We start from the raw sequence: 15,951 nt of genomic DNA on the forward strand, positions 1-15,951 counted from the left end.
GATTTTTTGCTTATGTAGAGTTGTTTGATGAGAAAATGTGGTCTCTGCCGTAGCAGAGAAACAAACCAATGTTAACAGACCCCAACTGTACGCGACCTGTGCCTTCAAAAGCAGCGCCAGAGGCTTTGGCTGGCATCGATTTCCGCGGTTAAAACATACAGAAGGAAAGAAAGAAAAAAAACCAACTCCTAGCAGGTTAGGTGTCCAGAGGAGACACGATGAATGCCTCGGGGCCAGTCTGCTTTCCACACTGCTCCAGCTCCGTGGGGGAGGAAAACAAACTAGCCCCGTGCCAGCCTGATGGCTTTTTATGGCCCCAGTGGGACCGCCAATGGCACTCTCCTGCCTCCTGCCCTGCCACCTCGGGGCCTCCCACGGTGTCCCAGGTCCTGCAGCCCCTGTGCCATCCCCTGGGGGCCTCCCACGGCTTCCTGGGCCCCGCAGCCCCTGCACCAGGTTCCCACTGTGAGTTAGGGAAGCGCCTGCTGTTGGAAATGTAATTCGGAACGTTCGACCCGTCTCCCTAAATCTTTAATCTGCGGTGTCGTGGGGTTGCAGTTGTCCTGGAGACCTGGGGACCAGCCCCCCAGGCCCTCGCCCAGAGCAGCTGCCAGGACTTTGAGGCAGCCCCTCCCCCAGCCCTCCGTCCCATAATGAGATCACTTGTCAAAACAGAGAGAAACACCATTTTCAAGGCCTAAAAAATTGATTTTTATGGCTCTTGTTGTAATTCTCTTTTTGAATTAGGCACATGATATTGATGTGGGCCTCCGTTTTAATCATAATAGCTACTGACAAGGTAATTAATTTTAGAACAACTCTTTTTTTTTTCTGCTCCAAATGGCACTATATTGAGATTGAAAGTGAGCTCTGGGAGGGCAGCGGGGCTGGCACTCAGGTGATTGCCTCGGCCGTGACAGCCCCTTCGTCTTGCAGCCGCCGTGCGCCCTTTAGAGGCGGCTGCTGCTGTTAATTGGCTCAGGCTGTCCTGTCAGCAGAGCAGGGTGAGGAGTGTGGTCCAGTTGAGGGCTTAATGACGATCCCGCAGGACTGGACGGAGACACCGTGTCTCCAGGGCATCGCCGGCCCACCTGCTGCTCACCTGGCGGCTTTCTCGGGAAGGAAGAGCAGCCAGGCCGGGGCAGCATCCCCTGTGAGGGCGGCGGCCAGGGTCCTGGGAGGGAAACCTCAGCCAGCGGTGCACAGCCGCCCGGGTGGCTGTATTTCCTCTTGGCACTCGGGAACGGTTTAAGGTTTGCTCAGTCAGGGTTCTGCTGTTTAGCCACGTGGCTGTCACAGAGGTGACATGCATAGATGCTGGCATGCACTGATGCGTGGCCACGTGGGGCACTTTGGTATCTTGTGGTCTCACCTACACTTGGGTGTGGCTGGCAGTGTCATGCCCCTCTGGCCTGTGAGCATTGCCACCCTCCCTCGGGAGCCTCTGTGCACGGGGCAGCTGCTCTCCTGGGGACTCAGGGTACAGGGCGCTCTGTGTCTTCCTCCACACGCGGGACCCTCCATGTCTCCTCATACACCCTTTACAAATGGGACCCTCCATGTCTCCTCACACCCTCTCCACGCTCAGGACCCTCTGTGTCTTCCTCTACACGCAGGACCCTCCGTGTCTCCTCACACACTCTCCATGCTCAGGACCCTCCGTGTCTCCCTCCGTGTCTTCCTCCACACGCAGGACCCTCCATGTCTCCCTCCGTGTCTCCCTCCACACACAGACCCTCCGTGTCTTCCTCTACATGTGGGACCTTCCGTGTCTCCCTCCGTGTCTTCCTCTACATGTGGGACCTTCCGTGTCTCCCTCCATGTCTTCCTCCACATGCGGGACCCTCCGTGTCTCCCTCCGTGTCTCCTCACACACCCTCCACGCTCAGGACCCTCCGTGTCTCCCTCCACACGCGGACCCTCCGTGTCTCCCTCCGTGTCTTCCTCTACATGTGGGACCTTCCGTGTCTCCCTCCGTGTCTTCCTCTACATGTGGGACCTTCCGTGTCTCCCTCCGTGTCTTCCTCTACATGTGGGACCTTCCGTGTCTCCCTCCGTGTCTTCCTCTACATGTGGGACCTTCCGTGTCTCCCTCCATGTCTTCCTCCACATGCGGGACCCTCCGTGTCTCCCTCCATGTCTCCTCACACACCCTCCACGCTCAGGACCCTCCGTGTCTCCCTCCGTGTCTTCCTCCACACACAGGACCCTCTATGTCTCCCTCCGTGTCTTCCTCCACACGCGGGACCCTCTGTGTCTCCCTCCGTGTCTTCCTCCACACGCAGGACCCTCTGTGTTTCCCTCCATATCTCCCTCTGTGTCTCCCTCTGTGTCTCCCTCCGTGTCTTCCTCCACACGCAGGACCCTCTGTGTTTCCCTCCATATCTCCCTCCGTGTCTCCCTCTGTGTCTCCCTCCGTGTCTTCCTCCACACGCGGGACCCTCTGTGTCTCCCTCCGTGTCTTCCTCCACACACGGGACCCTCTGTGTCTCCCTCCGTGTCTTCCTCCACACGCAGGACCCTCTGTGTCTCCCTCCGTGTCTTCCTCCACACGCAGGACCCTCTGTGTTTCCCTCCGTATCTCCCTCTGTGTCTCCCTCCGTGTCTTCCTCCACACGCCCTCCAAGTTGTTTGTGCTCCCAGAAAACAGGAAGCGTTTCCCTTTCTCCCAGGCAGAGCTCGTGGCTGGTTTAAGCAAATTGCATGACAACAGATCAAACGTATTACAAGGGGACTTAACCTAAAATGGAAGGAATTCTAATTAAAAAGGTAAACAGGACTTTTGTGGGATTTGCCAAGCCAAGCTATAGCAATTAACAGGCAGAAGGAGCATGAGGTGGCTGGGACGATTTTTGAAAGATTGTCAACAAGTAGGACTTCCCTATGAAAAGCCGTATTAATTGAAAGCATGCAGGAATAGCTTTTAAAAAGGTCTACAGAAAAGAATCGATTGTCTCGGAAAGACCCGGCCGTTGGGAGTGCTGTGTTGTGATACAGACTTGGTGGGGGGCGGGGCACTTGGAATAAATGGGGCCGAGCAATTGACCGTCCACTTGGGAAATCGATAAACTTAGATCCCTGCTCCACACTGTAATTCCGGATGGATTAAAGGATAACCCGTAAAACTCTACCACAAAGATGAAGGTGGGGGCTCAGCGTCCCCACGGGGGCCAGGCCAGAGTCTCAGCCACAGGGGAAACTGATGCATGTGACTATATGCAAATTAAAACTTCTGCCTGAGGGAAGCCGCTGTAGGCAAAATGGAAAGCGCAGACCCAGGCCAACAAGTGCGTGTGTGTTCACTACAGAGGGGGTGACCCTCCAGAGCTCACAGGAGACCCCAGGTCAGCAGGAGCACACGCCGTGTTCACAGGGTTACCCTCCAGAGCTCACAGGAGACCCCAGGTCAACAGGAGCGCACGCCGTGTTCACAGGGTTACCCTCCAGAGCTCACAGGAGACCCCAGGTCAACAGGAGCGCACGCCGTGTTCACTGCAGACAGGGTTACCCTCCAGAGCTCACAGGAGACCCCAGGTCAGCAGGAGCACACGCCGTGTTCACTGCAGAGGGGGTTACCCTCCAGAGCTCACGGGAGACCCCAGGTCAGCAGGAGCACACGCCGTGTTCACTGCAGACGGGGTTACCCTCCAGAGCTCACGGGAGACCCCTGGTCAGCAGGAGCACACACCGTGTCCACTGCAGAGGGGGTTACCCTCCAGAGCTCACAGGAGACCCCAGGTCAGCAGGAGCACACGCCGTGTTCACTGCAGAGGGGGTTACCCTCCAGAGCTCACAGGAGACCCCAGGTCAGCAGGAGCACACGCCGTGTTCACAGGGTTACCCTCCAGAGCTCACAGGAGACCCCAGGTCAGCAGGAGCACACGCCGTGTTCATTGCAGACGGGGTTACCCTCCAGAGCTCACGGGAGACCCCAGGTCAGCAGGAGCACACGCCGTGTTCACTGCAGACGGGGTTACCCTCCAGAGCTCACGGGAGACCCCTGGTCAGCAGGAGCACACACCGTGTCCACTGCAGAGGGGGTTACCCTCCAGAGCTCACAGGAGACCCCAGGTCAGCAGGAGCACACGCCGTGTTCACTGCAGAGGGGGTTACCCTCCAGAGCTCACAGGAGACCCCAGGTCAGCAGGAGCACACGCCGTGTTCACAGGGTTACCCTCCAGAGCTCACAGGAGACCCCAGGTCAGCAGGAGCACACGCCGTGTTCATTGCAGACGGGGTTACCCTCCAGAGCTCACGGGAGACCCCTGGTCAGCAGGAGCACACGCCGTGTTCACTGCAGACGGGGTTACCCTCCAGAGCTCACAGGAGACCCCAGGTCAGCAGGAGCACACGCCGTGTTCACTGCAGAGGGGGTTACCCTCCAGAGCTCACAGGAGACCCCAGGTCAGCAGGAGCACACGCCGTGTTCACAGGGTTACCCTCCAGAGCTCACAGGAGACCCCAGGTCAGCAGGAGCACACGCCGTGTTCATTGCAGACGGGGTTACCCTCCAGAGCTCACGGGAGACCCCTGGTCAGCAGGAGCACACGCCGTGTTCACTGCAGACGGGGTTACCCTCCAGAGCTCACAGGAGACCCCTGGTCAGCAGGAGCACACGCCGTGTTCACTGCAGACGGGGTTACCCTCCAGAGCTCACAGGAGACCCCTGGTCAGCAGGAGCACACGCCGTGTTCACTGCAGACGGGGTTACCCTCCAGAGCTCACGGGAGACCCCAGGTCAGCAGGAGCACACGCCGTGTTCACTGCAGACGGGGTTACCCTCCAGAGCTCACAGGAGACCCCTGGTCAGCAGGAGCACACGCCGTGTTCACTGCAGACGGGGTTACCCTCCAGAGCTCACGGGAGACCCCAGGTCAGCAGGAGCACACGCCGTGTTCACTGCAGACGGGGTTACCCTCCAGAGCTCACGGGAGACCCCAGGTCAGCAGGAGCACACGCCGTGTTCACTGCAGACGGGGTTACCCTCCAGAGCTCACAGGAGACCCCTGGTCAGCAGGAGCACACGCCGTGTTCACTGCAGACGGGGTTACCCTCCAGAGCTCACGGGAGACCCCAGGTCAGCAGGAGCACACGCCGTGTTCACTGCAGACGGGGTTACCCTCCAGAGCTCACGGGAGACCCCAGGTCAGCAGGAGCACACGCCGTGTTCACTGCAGACGGGGTTACCCTCCAGAGCTCACAGGAGACCCCTGGTCAGCAGGAGCACACACCGTGTTCACTGCAGACAGGGTTACCTTCCAGAGCTCACAGGAGACCCCTGGAATTCAGAGAGGAAAGGCCAGGAACAGCAGGCTGTGAACATGTAAAATTGGGAGAAAATGCAAATTTCAATGTGTAGATTTAAAAGTGTTGAAGGTGTGCAGGTTAAGACACATGAGCTCCCCGCCCATAGCCAACAATGAAATAAAATGGTGATGATTTCACCCCCACCCGCTCGTGGAAGCGTGGCCCGCACAGACACTGTCCTCTCTCAGTCTGGCATAAGAGCCCTGGAGGGTGCAGGTGGGTCCGTGGCCAGCAGTGGCCCCGCTGGCTCTTCAACCCGAGGGTGGAGACGTCAGCAGCGGCTGCGGGGCAACGCAGAACAAGACCAGGTATGAACTGGGAAGCGGGAGACCATCGCTCACCTGCGGATTCTGCTGCTTCTCAAGCTAATCAGAAGGCTGAGTTGGTGATTGGTCGGGCCCCCTGCCCAATGGGCCCTGCCGTGCCCTTCACGCCCCTGTCCCCAGCTCCAGGAGGGCACAGTGCTCCCGGCAGTGTGGGACTCGAACCTGTGGACAGCAGTCACCCCTGCAGAGTTTCCTGGTTGGAAGCTGTCACTTCTGCCTGGCTAATGACGCTGAGTTTATTTGGAGAAATCAACGGCCCGTCTCCAAATGCAGTGTGCTTGGACGGGCAGCCCCTGAGCTGCCTGCCCCCTGCCCTGGTAGCCCCACCTGGGTCTGGGCTGTGAAAATAGGAATTTGGGCAACCAGAGTATTTCCTTTCCTTGTCTCCAGATCACGTTTCTGTTCCACTGGTGGTTTTGTGGCCAGTCCGCACTGCACAGGGTCTCACTTTGCTTTCACGCTGGAAAGGTCAAATGTCTTGCTCTCCTTGGAAGCGAGCAGTTGGCGGCGTTACTGCACGCAGCCGGCTGAGGGGAGACTTGGGGTTTGAGGGGGTCGACGGTTTCTCATGGCTTGTATCTTCAAGGGATGCCGCAATGGGAAAGTCTTTAGGAAATGGATTGCAATTGATTTTAAATAAGTGGAAGAATGTTTCTTGAGCAAAGCTGTACCTGGCTAAAAATACACACCCACATAGGCAGCCACTGTTACTCTCTCACTTTGAAATGTCTGAGTGTGGATCATATGTAAACACAACTCACAACAGGTCTGAGGGGACATCCCTGCCCGGGAGGAGACAGCGGGGGCTGCAGGTCCTGCACGTGCCTCCCCGTCCCTCCCTCCCGCCTCTCCTGAGCTCTGGGGTGTAATATTCGGGATCCCGGTCTGACCCTCCCCGGCCCTCCCTCCCGCCTCTCCTGAGCTCTGGGGTATAATGTTCGGGATCCTGGTCTGGTCTTCCCCTTCGTGGGGGGCTGTGGCTTTCCGCACGTGAGGTTCTCATGCCGCCCTGGCCCTGCAGGTGAGGACGCAGCTGAGACTCTGCCTTACCTCTTCCTTCGTGTCACTGACAGCACACGTGTGTCGGTGTTGGCGAGGGCTGAGGGCTGCTGGGTGGACCTGTGCTTGTGGTGGTCTCAGAGCTGAATTTTGGGGGTGCAAAGCGACCACCGAGGTTCCCCTGTAGCAGGAGACAGCAGAGGATGTGCAGATGGGGGCATGGAGGAGCGGGCCAGGCGTGGGGGCCGGCCGGAGTCAGCGCCCTTGGTAACGGGTCCTGTTTTATTTCCAGAATCATCGATCAGCGATTCGAGAAGGTCTCCTACTTTCTCTTTGGCGATTTCAACTTCCGGCTGGATTCCAAGTCCGTCGTGGAGGTAGGCGCCGGCTCCCGCCCACCCGTCTCATGCCTCGTTCTGTGTTGAGGAAAACAGCAGAAAGAGTGGGGCCTTTTGATGCCCTCAGCCTCCTGTGCTGCACTTTTTAAGGCAAAATCTTGCAATGGAGAAGCATGTTTTGCTGTCGGCAGAGGGTTCTGTGTTGGAATCTGGGGTGAACAGGTCCCTGGGGTTGTGGCAGGTGGTGGCCCTGCGGCGCTGTGCCCTGTGGCTTTCATTGTCGCCCCCTCGGTGCCACAGAGCCGCAGCCCGTCAGGCTCCTGCCGTCCAACATGATTGCAGCAGTCTTTCCTCAGAGCACCCGTCGGACTGTTGGAGCCCATTTTAAACGTTGTGCCTTTCTGTCTGCTAAACCGTTATTCTGTGTGAGTTAACAATCATCGACACGACTTGATCCCTGGGAACTCAGTGTCCTGGGTGCTCCTGGGTGTGCTCCCAGGCTGGCCTGGGACCAGCAGCTTGGGCACTGAGGTGCCACCAGCAGGAAGTGGGTCCCGAGGCTCAGCACGAGGGCTGATGTTTCTCTGTGGTCCGGTCCACACTGGCTCTGGGCCCTTCCTCCCAGCTCTCGTGACTTGGGATTCCACTTCCCAGGCAGCCGTGAAGGGGGGGCGGGGTGGGTGGGAAATGGAGGAACACCTGCTGCCTACCCGCCCGGGCCCTGCCGCCCTCACCCTCAGCCTCCCCGGCGGCCCCTCCAGGTGCTGGGCATGAGCTGACAGCCCACAGCAGGGCCATGGTGAGTCAGGCGGGGCTGCAGTGACTCGGGCGCAGTGAGTTGGATGGGAACGTAGCACACCTACACATATTTATCTTCCGAGTGTGGCAGGACATTGTTTCTGAAACGCAGCCCGAGCTGGCCTTGGTCATCCTGCATCTCCTCTGGTTGGCAGAAGTGAGTGTCCTGAAATCCTCTACTGCATGGAGCTGGCAGTGCCTTGCCATGAGGCCCCACGGCATTCCTGTGTGAACATTTGGCCATGCTGGTGCTTGCGCATTCAGGGCTCCTGGCCTAGGTGGTGCTTCATCTGGCCGTAGAGGAGGAAGGCAGGGCCTCTGCGTGCAGTGGGCTGTGGAGCACGTGGCGTCTTTAAAGTGCACAAACCCCAGCAGGCCCCGCGAGTCTTTATCTCCCTGTGCCTCACTTCTTTCTCCTTGGTCTCTGACTCGTCTTGTAGGCTCGGCATGGGCTCAGGGGTGGCGGCTGGGACCATCCTTGCTGGAATTCGTGTCCCCGAGTTTGATGCTATCCGGGACTTGGGAGCGAGGCCTGGGGGCCACAGACGCGGGGGCTCCATCAGAGGCTCCTCTTCACCCAAGCAGAGCCACGGGGGACTGGAAGTGTCATTTCCAGCAGGTCTGGAGCATCTCTGAACATGCTCACTTCTAACCTGTTACTCGAGAGCCAGTGAGCCCGCAGGGCACATGAGCACTTCCCACTCTGACCCACTCTGACCGTGAGTGGCCGGAATGAAAGTAAAGAACCTGCTGGAGGCCAAAGCCGATCAATCCCAAGTACCCAGCAACTGGGGAAAGGTCAGGGAGCTTGGGAAGGGCCTTTTCCTCCCTGATAGAGCATGTCATCATGAAGGGTAGCTGGCTCTGGCCAGGTCAGAGCTGTGGCAAGGCCTGTGGGGGAGTGCCAGTGGGAGCTCCCCTGGTAAAGGGAGACAGCTGCTGGGCCCGGCGGCTTGGCCACGACACAAGGCATGGGGGGCAATGGGGAGCCTGGGCGCTGGGTCCTGTGGGGAGAGTCTCTGCAGGCATGGGGGAAGTGGGGGGCCTGAGCCCGGTCCTGTGGGGTATAGAGGGGGCCACTCTGGTCTCTGCAGGCATTGGGGGCAGTGGGGAGCCTGGACGCCTTGTCCTGTGGGGTGTGGTGGGTGCTGCTCTGATCTCCGCAGGCATGGGGGGTGGTGAGGAGCCAGGACGCTGGTCCTGTGGGGTGTGGGAGGGCCACTGAGCTCTTCATTTGTGGGGAGCCTGGGTGCTGGGTCCTGTGAGGTATTGGGGGGCTGACTCCTGTGAAGGACTGTGGGGCTTTCCTCTTTCTACCAAGCGGAAAAGGAAGAAAGTGCCTCAGCAGGGTTTGGGAGTGGGTGGACCGTGAGAGGCGGTGTGGTGGGAGGGCAGGGCATGGGCTTTAGGGGCCGGCCAGGGTCTGCCGCATCCTCTCCTGCGTCACCTGACTCGCTCCCCTGGCTTCCCTGAGCACCTTCACACACAGTCCTCAGGCCTCATGGTCACTGTCAGCAGTGTTTTATGATCACTCAGTGATCATAAAGATCACTATTTTTTTTTTTGAGGCGGAGTTTCGCTCTTGTGACCCAGGCTGGAGTACAATGGCGCGATCTCAGCTCACCGCAACCTCCGCCTCCTGGGTTCAGGCAATTCTCCGGCCTCAGCCTCCTGAGTAGCTGGGATTACAGGCACGCACCACCATGCCCAGCTAATTTTTGTATTTTTAGTAGAGATGGGGTTTCACCATGTTGACCAGGATGGTCTTGATCTCTTGACCTCGTGATCCACCCGCCTCGGCCTCCCAAAGTGCTGGGATTACAGGCGTGAGCCACCGCGCCCGGCCCACTATTTCTTAAAGAAAGAGTTCCTCTCACACAGGCAATCACCATGTGGCAGCTCTGGCCAGGTCTAGGTGGCTCTGGTGCCCTGAACGCCTGGGGGAGGGTAGGTGCAGAGTGGGAGCTGCCTCCCGGGCCTCGGTGGGCTGCCCAGACCTTCCGGGACCTGCCCAGGTTCCACCCAGGAAGAAGCAAGTTCCTGCTCATCCCCACCTGTGCTCCGTCCTCCGTGTTAGGCTAAAGGAGCCTCGCCCCAGCTGCCCGCCCTGCCAGACGGGTCCACACAGAGGGCCATTGCTGGGGAGGCCACTTGCCTGACGCCAGAGTTCCAAGATTCCCTTTACTGATAAACCGGTGAAACCTTCCGCGGCGACCTTCATGCTTAACTTGAAACAGCAAACTACAGAGGATGTGAATTCTAACAGCTGTGTGTGTAAGGGGCTGTGTGTGTAAGGGGCTGTGTGTGTAAGGGGCTGTGTGTGTAAGGGGCTGTGTGTGTAACGGGCTGTGTGTGTGAGGGGCTGTGTGTGTAAGGGGCTGTGTGTGTAAGGGGCTGTGTGTGTAACGGGCTGTGTGTGTGAGGGGCTGTGTGTGTGAGGGGCTGTGTGTGTAAGGGGCTGTGTGTGTAACGGGCTGTGTGTGTAAGGGGCTGTGTGTGTAACGGGCTGTGTGTGAGGGGCTGTGTGTGTGACGGGCTGTGTGTGTGACGGGCTGTGTGTGTAACGGGCTGTGTGTGTGAGGGGCTGTGTGTGTGAGGGGCTGTGTGTGTAAGGGGCTGTGTGTGTAACGGGCTGTGTGTGTAACGGGCTGTGTGTGTGAGGGGCTGTGTGTGTAACGGGCTGTGTGTGTGAGGGGCTGTGTGTGTAAGGGGCTGTGTGTGTGAGGGGCTGTGTGTGTGAGGGGCTGTGTGTGTAAGGGGCTGTGTGTGAGGGGCTGTGTGTGTAACGGGCTGTGTGTGTAACGGGCTGTGTGTGTGAGGGGCTGTGTGTGTAACGGGCTGTGTGTGTGAGGGGCTGTGTGTAAGGGGCTGTGTGTGTGAGGGGCTGTGTGTGTAACGGGCTGTGTGTGTGAGGGGCTGTGTGTGTAAGGGGCTGTGTGTGTAAGGGGCTGTGTGTGTAAGGGGCTGTGTGTGTGAGGGGCTGTGTGTGTAATGGGCTGTGTGTGTGAGGGGCTGTGTGTGTGAGGGGCTGTGTGTGTAAGGGGCTGTGTGTGTAACGGGCTGTGTGTGTAAGGGGCTGTGTGTGTAACGGGCTGTGTGTGAGGGGCTGTGTGTGTGACGGGCTGTGTGTGTGACGGGCTGTGTGTGTAACGGGCTGTGTGTGTGAGGGGCTGTGTGTGTGAGGGGCTGTGTGTGTAAGGGGCTGTGTGTGTAACGGGCTGTGTGTGTGAGGGGCTGTGTGTGTAAGGGGCTGTGTGTGTAACGGGCTGTGTGTGAGGGGCTGTGTGTGTAACGGGCTGTGTGTGTGAGGGGCTGTGTGTGTAACGGGCTGTGTGTGTGAGGGGCTGTGTGTGTAAGGGGCTGTGTGTGTGAGGGGCTGTGTGTGTAAGGGGCTGTGTGTGTGAGGGGCTGTGTGTGTGAGGGGCTGTGTGTGTAAGGGGCTGTGTGTGTGAGGGGCTGTGTGTGTAACGGGCTGTGTGTGTAACGGGCTGTGTGTGTGAGGGGCTGTGTGTGTAACGGGCTGTGTGTGTGAGGGGCTGTGTGTGTAAGGGGCTGTGTGTGTGAGGGGCTGTGTGTGTAACGGGCTGTGTGTGTGAGGGGCTGTGTGTGTAAGGGGCTGTGTGTGTAAGGGGCTGTGTGTGTAAGGGGCTGTGTGTGTGAGGGGCTGTGTGTGTAACGGGCTGTGTGTGTGAGGGGCTGTGTGTGTGACGGGCTGTGTGTGTAACGGGCTGTGTGTGTAACGGGCTGTGTGTGTGAGGGGCTGTGTGTGTAACGGGCTGTGTGTGTAACGGGCTGTGTGTGTGAGGGGCTGTGTGTGTGACGGGCTGTGTGTGTGAGGGGCTGTGTGTGTAACGGGCTGTGTGTGTAACGGGCTGTGTGTGTGAGGGGCTGTGTTTGTAACGGGCTGTGTGTGTAACGGGCTGTGTGTGTAAGGGGCTGTGTGTGTAACGGGCTGTGTGTGTAACGGGCTGTGTGTGAGGGGCTGTGTGTGTAACGGGCTGTGTGTGTGAGGGGCTGTGTGTGTGAGGGGCTGTGTGTGTGAGGGGCTGTGTGTGTAAGGGGCTGTGTGTGTAACGGGCTGTGTGTGTGAGGGGCTGTGTGTGTAAGGGGCTGTGTGTTTAAGGGGCTGTGTGCTTTGTGAACTGATGATAAACAGTTCTCCAGAAATGGCCACTTTCTCCTGAGTCAGTCAAAAGTTTCAGGAACCTCCAGGCTGCAGCTGTGATAGAGGCTGCTGGAGCACTTCAGGACGAGTGAGCACGGTGTCCAAGAGCCACCCACGCCAGCCCCCACCCCCAGGAGCCGCCCACACCACCGTAAGCCTCACCAGCCCCCACCCCCCGGGAGCTGAGGAGTCTCCATTTCTTTATCACTTTCCCATCCGTGGTCATTAGAAGACAGGGGTTACTTGACACGTGTTTTCCCTCTCACAGTCCCCCCGCTGTAGCTGGTTTTAGATGGAGCCCAGCCATGCGGGTCTGCTCAGCCTGTCCTCAGTCCCTGCGGGGTCCTCCCCGCCTCCTCCTTGTGTTCCCTCACCCGTCTGCCCTGGACTGGCCGGGCCCCTTTCTGGGCTCCAGGGGGTGCATCATCGCTGTCCATCTGCCTGGGGTCCCACCTGCCAGGGCCGCGTGGGCGAGGCGGGTGGTAGATCCAGCACTGCCAGGTGGGCTGGTGGACGTGCTGGCTGGGGCTGCATGGGCAGCAGGGAAGGAGGCGCCACCTGCCTCGGGGCAGTTCACGTCCGTCCCTCACACCCTGTCTGCCGGCTCCTCGGCCGCTCTCTGCCGCGCCACCTTCTCGGCTCCATGGAGAGGGGTCCTGGGTGTGGACACAGCGGCTCCCACGTGCAGTTTGGTAAGACAACGAAAGAGGGGTTTGCCCATCAGGCTGAACATCAGAGGCGACTATAAGTCAGGAAGAGAGAAAAATGTGGGGGTCGTGAGCCTCCTCTGCAAGCCCCAAGCGGCTTCTCAAAGGAACAGTCTGCAGGAACCCGGCAGAGCTCCCGCGGGCCTGGCTGACCCGCTGGCGTCCTGAAGTCCCACTGCGTTGCCGCAGCCTGCTGTGAGCTTGACGGCGAGCTGCCTCCCTCTGCCCCGCAGCAGCCACAGGACAGCGGCGAGCAAGCACCGAGGGCAGCCAGGAACCCGGTTTTTAAACTCATTTCGTTTTAATTCAATGTGATAGAGCTGCATGGGTGGTGACAGTTCCCCGGGTGGTGACAGTTCCCCGGGTGGTGCAGATTTGGTGATTTTCATGGCAGCGCAGGGGCTGTCAGGGTGGAGGATGGTTCCAGTTGGCTGGGCTCAGCCGCTTCCCCTGCATCCCCGTCCTCAGAACCACAGCCCTGAGGTGCACCCTGGGTGGGGTCTCCACACTGCCCAGCAGACGTGGTGGTCGTTCACACGGGACAGCGTGGAGTGGTTGGCCCTGCCCAGTCCCAGGGAAGAGGTGGGCCTGGGTTCCCCCAGGTGAGAGGTCAGAGAACATACAAGGCGCCCCTGGGGGTGACTGCACCCCTCCCACGTCTCAGGCATCCCTCTCACGACTCAGGCAGCCATAGGAGTGACCGCACCTCCCCACCCCCTACCTGCGCCTATCAGGTGTCCCTCCCTCGAATCAGGAGCCCTGGGGGTGACCGGATCCCTGTCCCATATCAGACACCAGTGTTTTCAGGAGCCCTGGGGGTGACCGGATCCCTGTCCCATATCAGACAGCAGTGTTTTCAGGTGCCCTGGGGGTGACCGGATCCCTGTCCCATATCAGACAGCAGTGTTTTCAGGCGCCCTGGGGGTGACCGGATCCCTGTCCCATATCAGCAGTGTTTTCAGGCGCCCTGGGGGTGACCGGATCCCTGTCCCATATCAGACAGCAGTGTTTTCAGCGGCAGGTTTTCTTCGATGGCGCCTTTTGTTGGTGTCAGCTGCGAGGGGATGGAGGAAGGGCACAGGAGGCGGTGGCCAAGGCTCCAGCGAGTCTGCTGGGAGTGGGGCTCTCCAGCTCCAAGATCAGCTGGGCAGGGAGTGCTCGTCTCTGTGAGGGTTTCCTCGTCTGTAGAACGCGGTGTTCACTCCAGTCCAGCAGAAGGAAGGCTGTATGTGCCTGTGACCGTGACCCAGGCAGGCCCAGGGCTTCAGTGGGAAATCCAGGTTCCGTCTGCAAAGGTCTTTTCTAAGCGTCATTATGTCCCCAACAGACATAGATACCACCCATGGGAGCCCCCGGCACCCCAGGCAGTGGCGATGCAGATTCCCAGAAGCAGGGAGGCCTCCCCCGGCCACAGCCCATTCACACGCCCGGCCACCCTGGCCTCTGGGCCCTAGGATGCTGCCCGGACAGCAGCTGCCCACACAGTTGCCGGGCCCTGGCTTACGATGCCCTCACACGGGCCAGAAGTGGGTCTTACTGTTCTGTGCTATCTGTCTGGATTTGCAAAGGAACGGGAAGAAAAGTGAATAGTTTAAAACTGGATTATCAACTCAGTAGCTGTCTAAGGTCCTTGTATTAATTTTTGGAGGGTTTTCCTGCCCATGTGGCTCTTTAAGACTATGGATACATACGTCTCATTTGACGAAAGTCTTTTATTACATTTTGCACAGAGTTTACTGTGTAAGTAAAGCCAACCTGGTGGGAACTACGGAAAAGGATTTGCAGTGGAGTTTTTGCAGACTGTTTAGTCCAGGGAAGGCCACACTGCTGGAGAAAGGACCACTGTCCCCTCTTGGCGTCATCAACACAGTCATCAGCTGTGTGTGAAATCCCACAGCTCACAGGAGCCGAGTGCGTGGTGCTCTGACTAGCTCAAAGCTGAGCACCCAGACCTCATGGCCACAGGGATGTCATGAGGGGTCGTCGGGAGTCAAGGGACCCTGGAACCAGTTACAGGAGGACCCTGAGGCCCAGGGCAGGCGTGGTCACCCATGGGTCACCTGTGGCCCCTCGATGCTGAATGGCGCCACCACGTGGTGCATCCCCATGGGCCACAGGCATGTGCAGGCTCTCTGGAAGGTCACAGCCTGTCCTCTGTGTGCTCTTCTGATGACGTGGAATGTGTGTGCCAAGTGGAGCCTTCCCACACACTGAGTCTCCTTTCTCCATGCGGGGAGATTTCCTGCAGTGGCAGCAGCTCAGAGGACCATAGGCTGGGCGGCTTACACCGCAGAGGTTTAGTCTCTCACATCCTGGAACCTGGATGTCCAAAGTCAAGATGTCCCAGCATCACACTGCTCCTGGAGGCTCCCGGGGAGGAGGAGTCATCGCCTCGCCTCACCTCGCCTCGCCCTGCCACAGGTGGCCTAGGTGGCCCTGGCTCGTGGCCACGACATCCCAGTCTGTGCCTCCACCTTCATGTGGCCTTTTCGTGTGAGGACACGAGTGTGTGAACATAGGGCCCAGCCCACCCGGGACGTCTCATCTCAAGATCCTTAACTAGTTTTACCCACAAGGCCCTGTTTCCAAACAAGGCCCTATTCTGGGGTTCTGGGTGGACGTGGATTTGGGTGCACGCTGCACAGCAGGACAACAGGCAGCGCTGGAGGGACTGTCTCCTACCACCTGGGAGACGAATTTCTTGAAAAGCCCTGTCTAAAAATAAATATAGCTGAAAATGACCAGATTGTTTTTGTTGGTGGTGATTAATTTCAGCTGCTGTAGTTAAGGTGCCAATTAGGTAGATTATTAAATTTTAAAATACCATCTCAGCACCTGTTAGGGAAAATCAAAATCTGCCAGTTGGCATGGCATGGTTTTTAGAAAGGGTTTCTGACTGTCAAAACATTTCCTAGAAATGTTGTGAAAATCCTGCATAAGTTTCCTGAGACTGACCTGGACCAAGGAATTGAGGCCAGGTGTTTGGGGATCCCCTGTGCCAGCACCGGATCAGGCCGTGCTGAATGCCGATGCCACTTCTGCGTGTGAACGAGCCGCTGCCGCCATCTGCGTGCAAGCCAGTGCTGGCCTCTGCGTGTGAACAAGCCGGTGCCAGCCTCTGCGTGTAAAGGAGCCAGTGCCAGCCTCTGCATGTGAATGAGCCAGTGCCAGCCTCTGCATGTGAACGAGCCAGTGCCAGCCTTTGCATGTGAACAAGCCAGTGCCAGCCTCTGCGTGTGAACGAGCTGGTGCTAGCCTCTGCGTGTGAACAAGCCAGTGCTGGCCTCTGCGTGTAAACAAGCCAGTGCCAG

At 58.6% G+C, this 15,951-nt stretch overlaps 1 protein-coding gene across 6 annotated transcripts in view; it reads left to right on the plus strand.

Moving 5' to 3' along the window:
* The window catches only part of INPP5A (inositol polyphosphate-5-phosphatase A), a 262,671-nt gene that overhangs the window by 202,173 nt on the left and 44,547 nt on the right, over window positions 1–15,951 (plus strand). For all 6 annotated transcript variants that reach the window (XM_078346807.1, XM_008978944.5, XM_035269558.3 and 3 more), the window contains one exon: window positions 6,925–7,009. In XM_078346807.1, the coding sequence (XP_078202933.1) occupies window positions 6,925–7,009 (85 nt within the window). The remainder of the gene's footprint in view (window positions 1–6,924; window positions 7,010–15,951) is intronic.

The sequence above is a fragment of the Callithrix jacchus genome, chromosome 12 (genome assembly GCF_049354715.1).
Source record: "Callithrix jacchus isolate 240 chromosome 12, calJac240_pri, whole genome shotgun sequence".
NCBI classification, from domain to species: domain Eukaryota; kingdom Metazoa; phylum Chordata; class Mammalia; order Primates; family Cebidae; genus Callithrix; species Callithrix jacchus.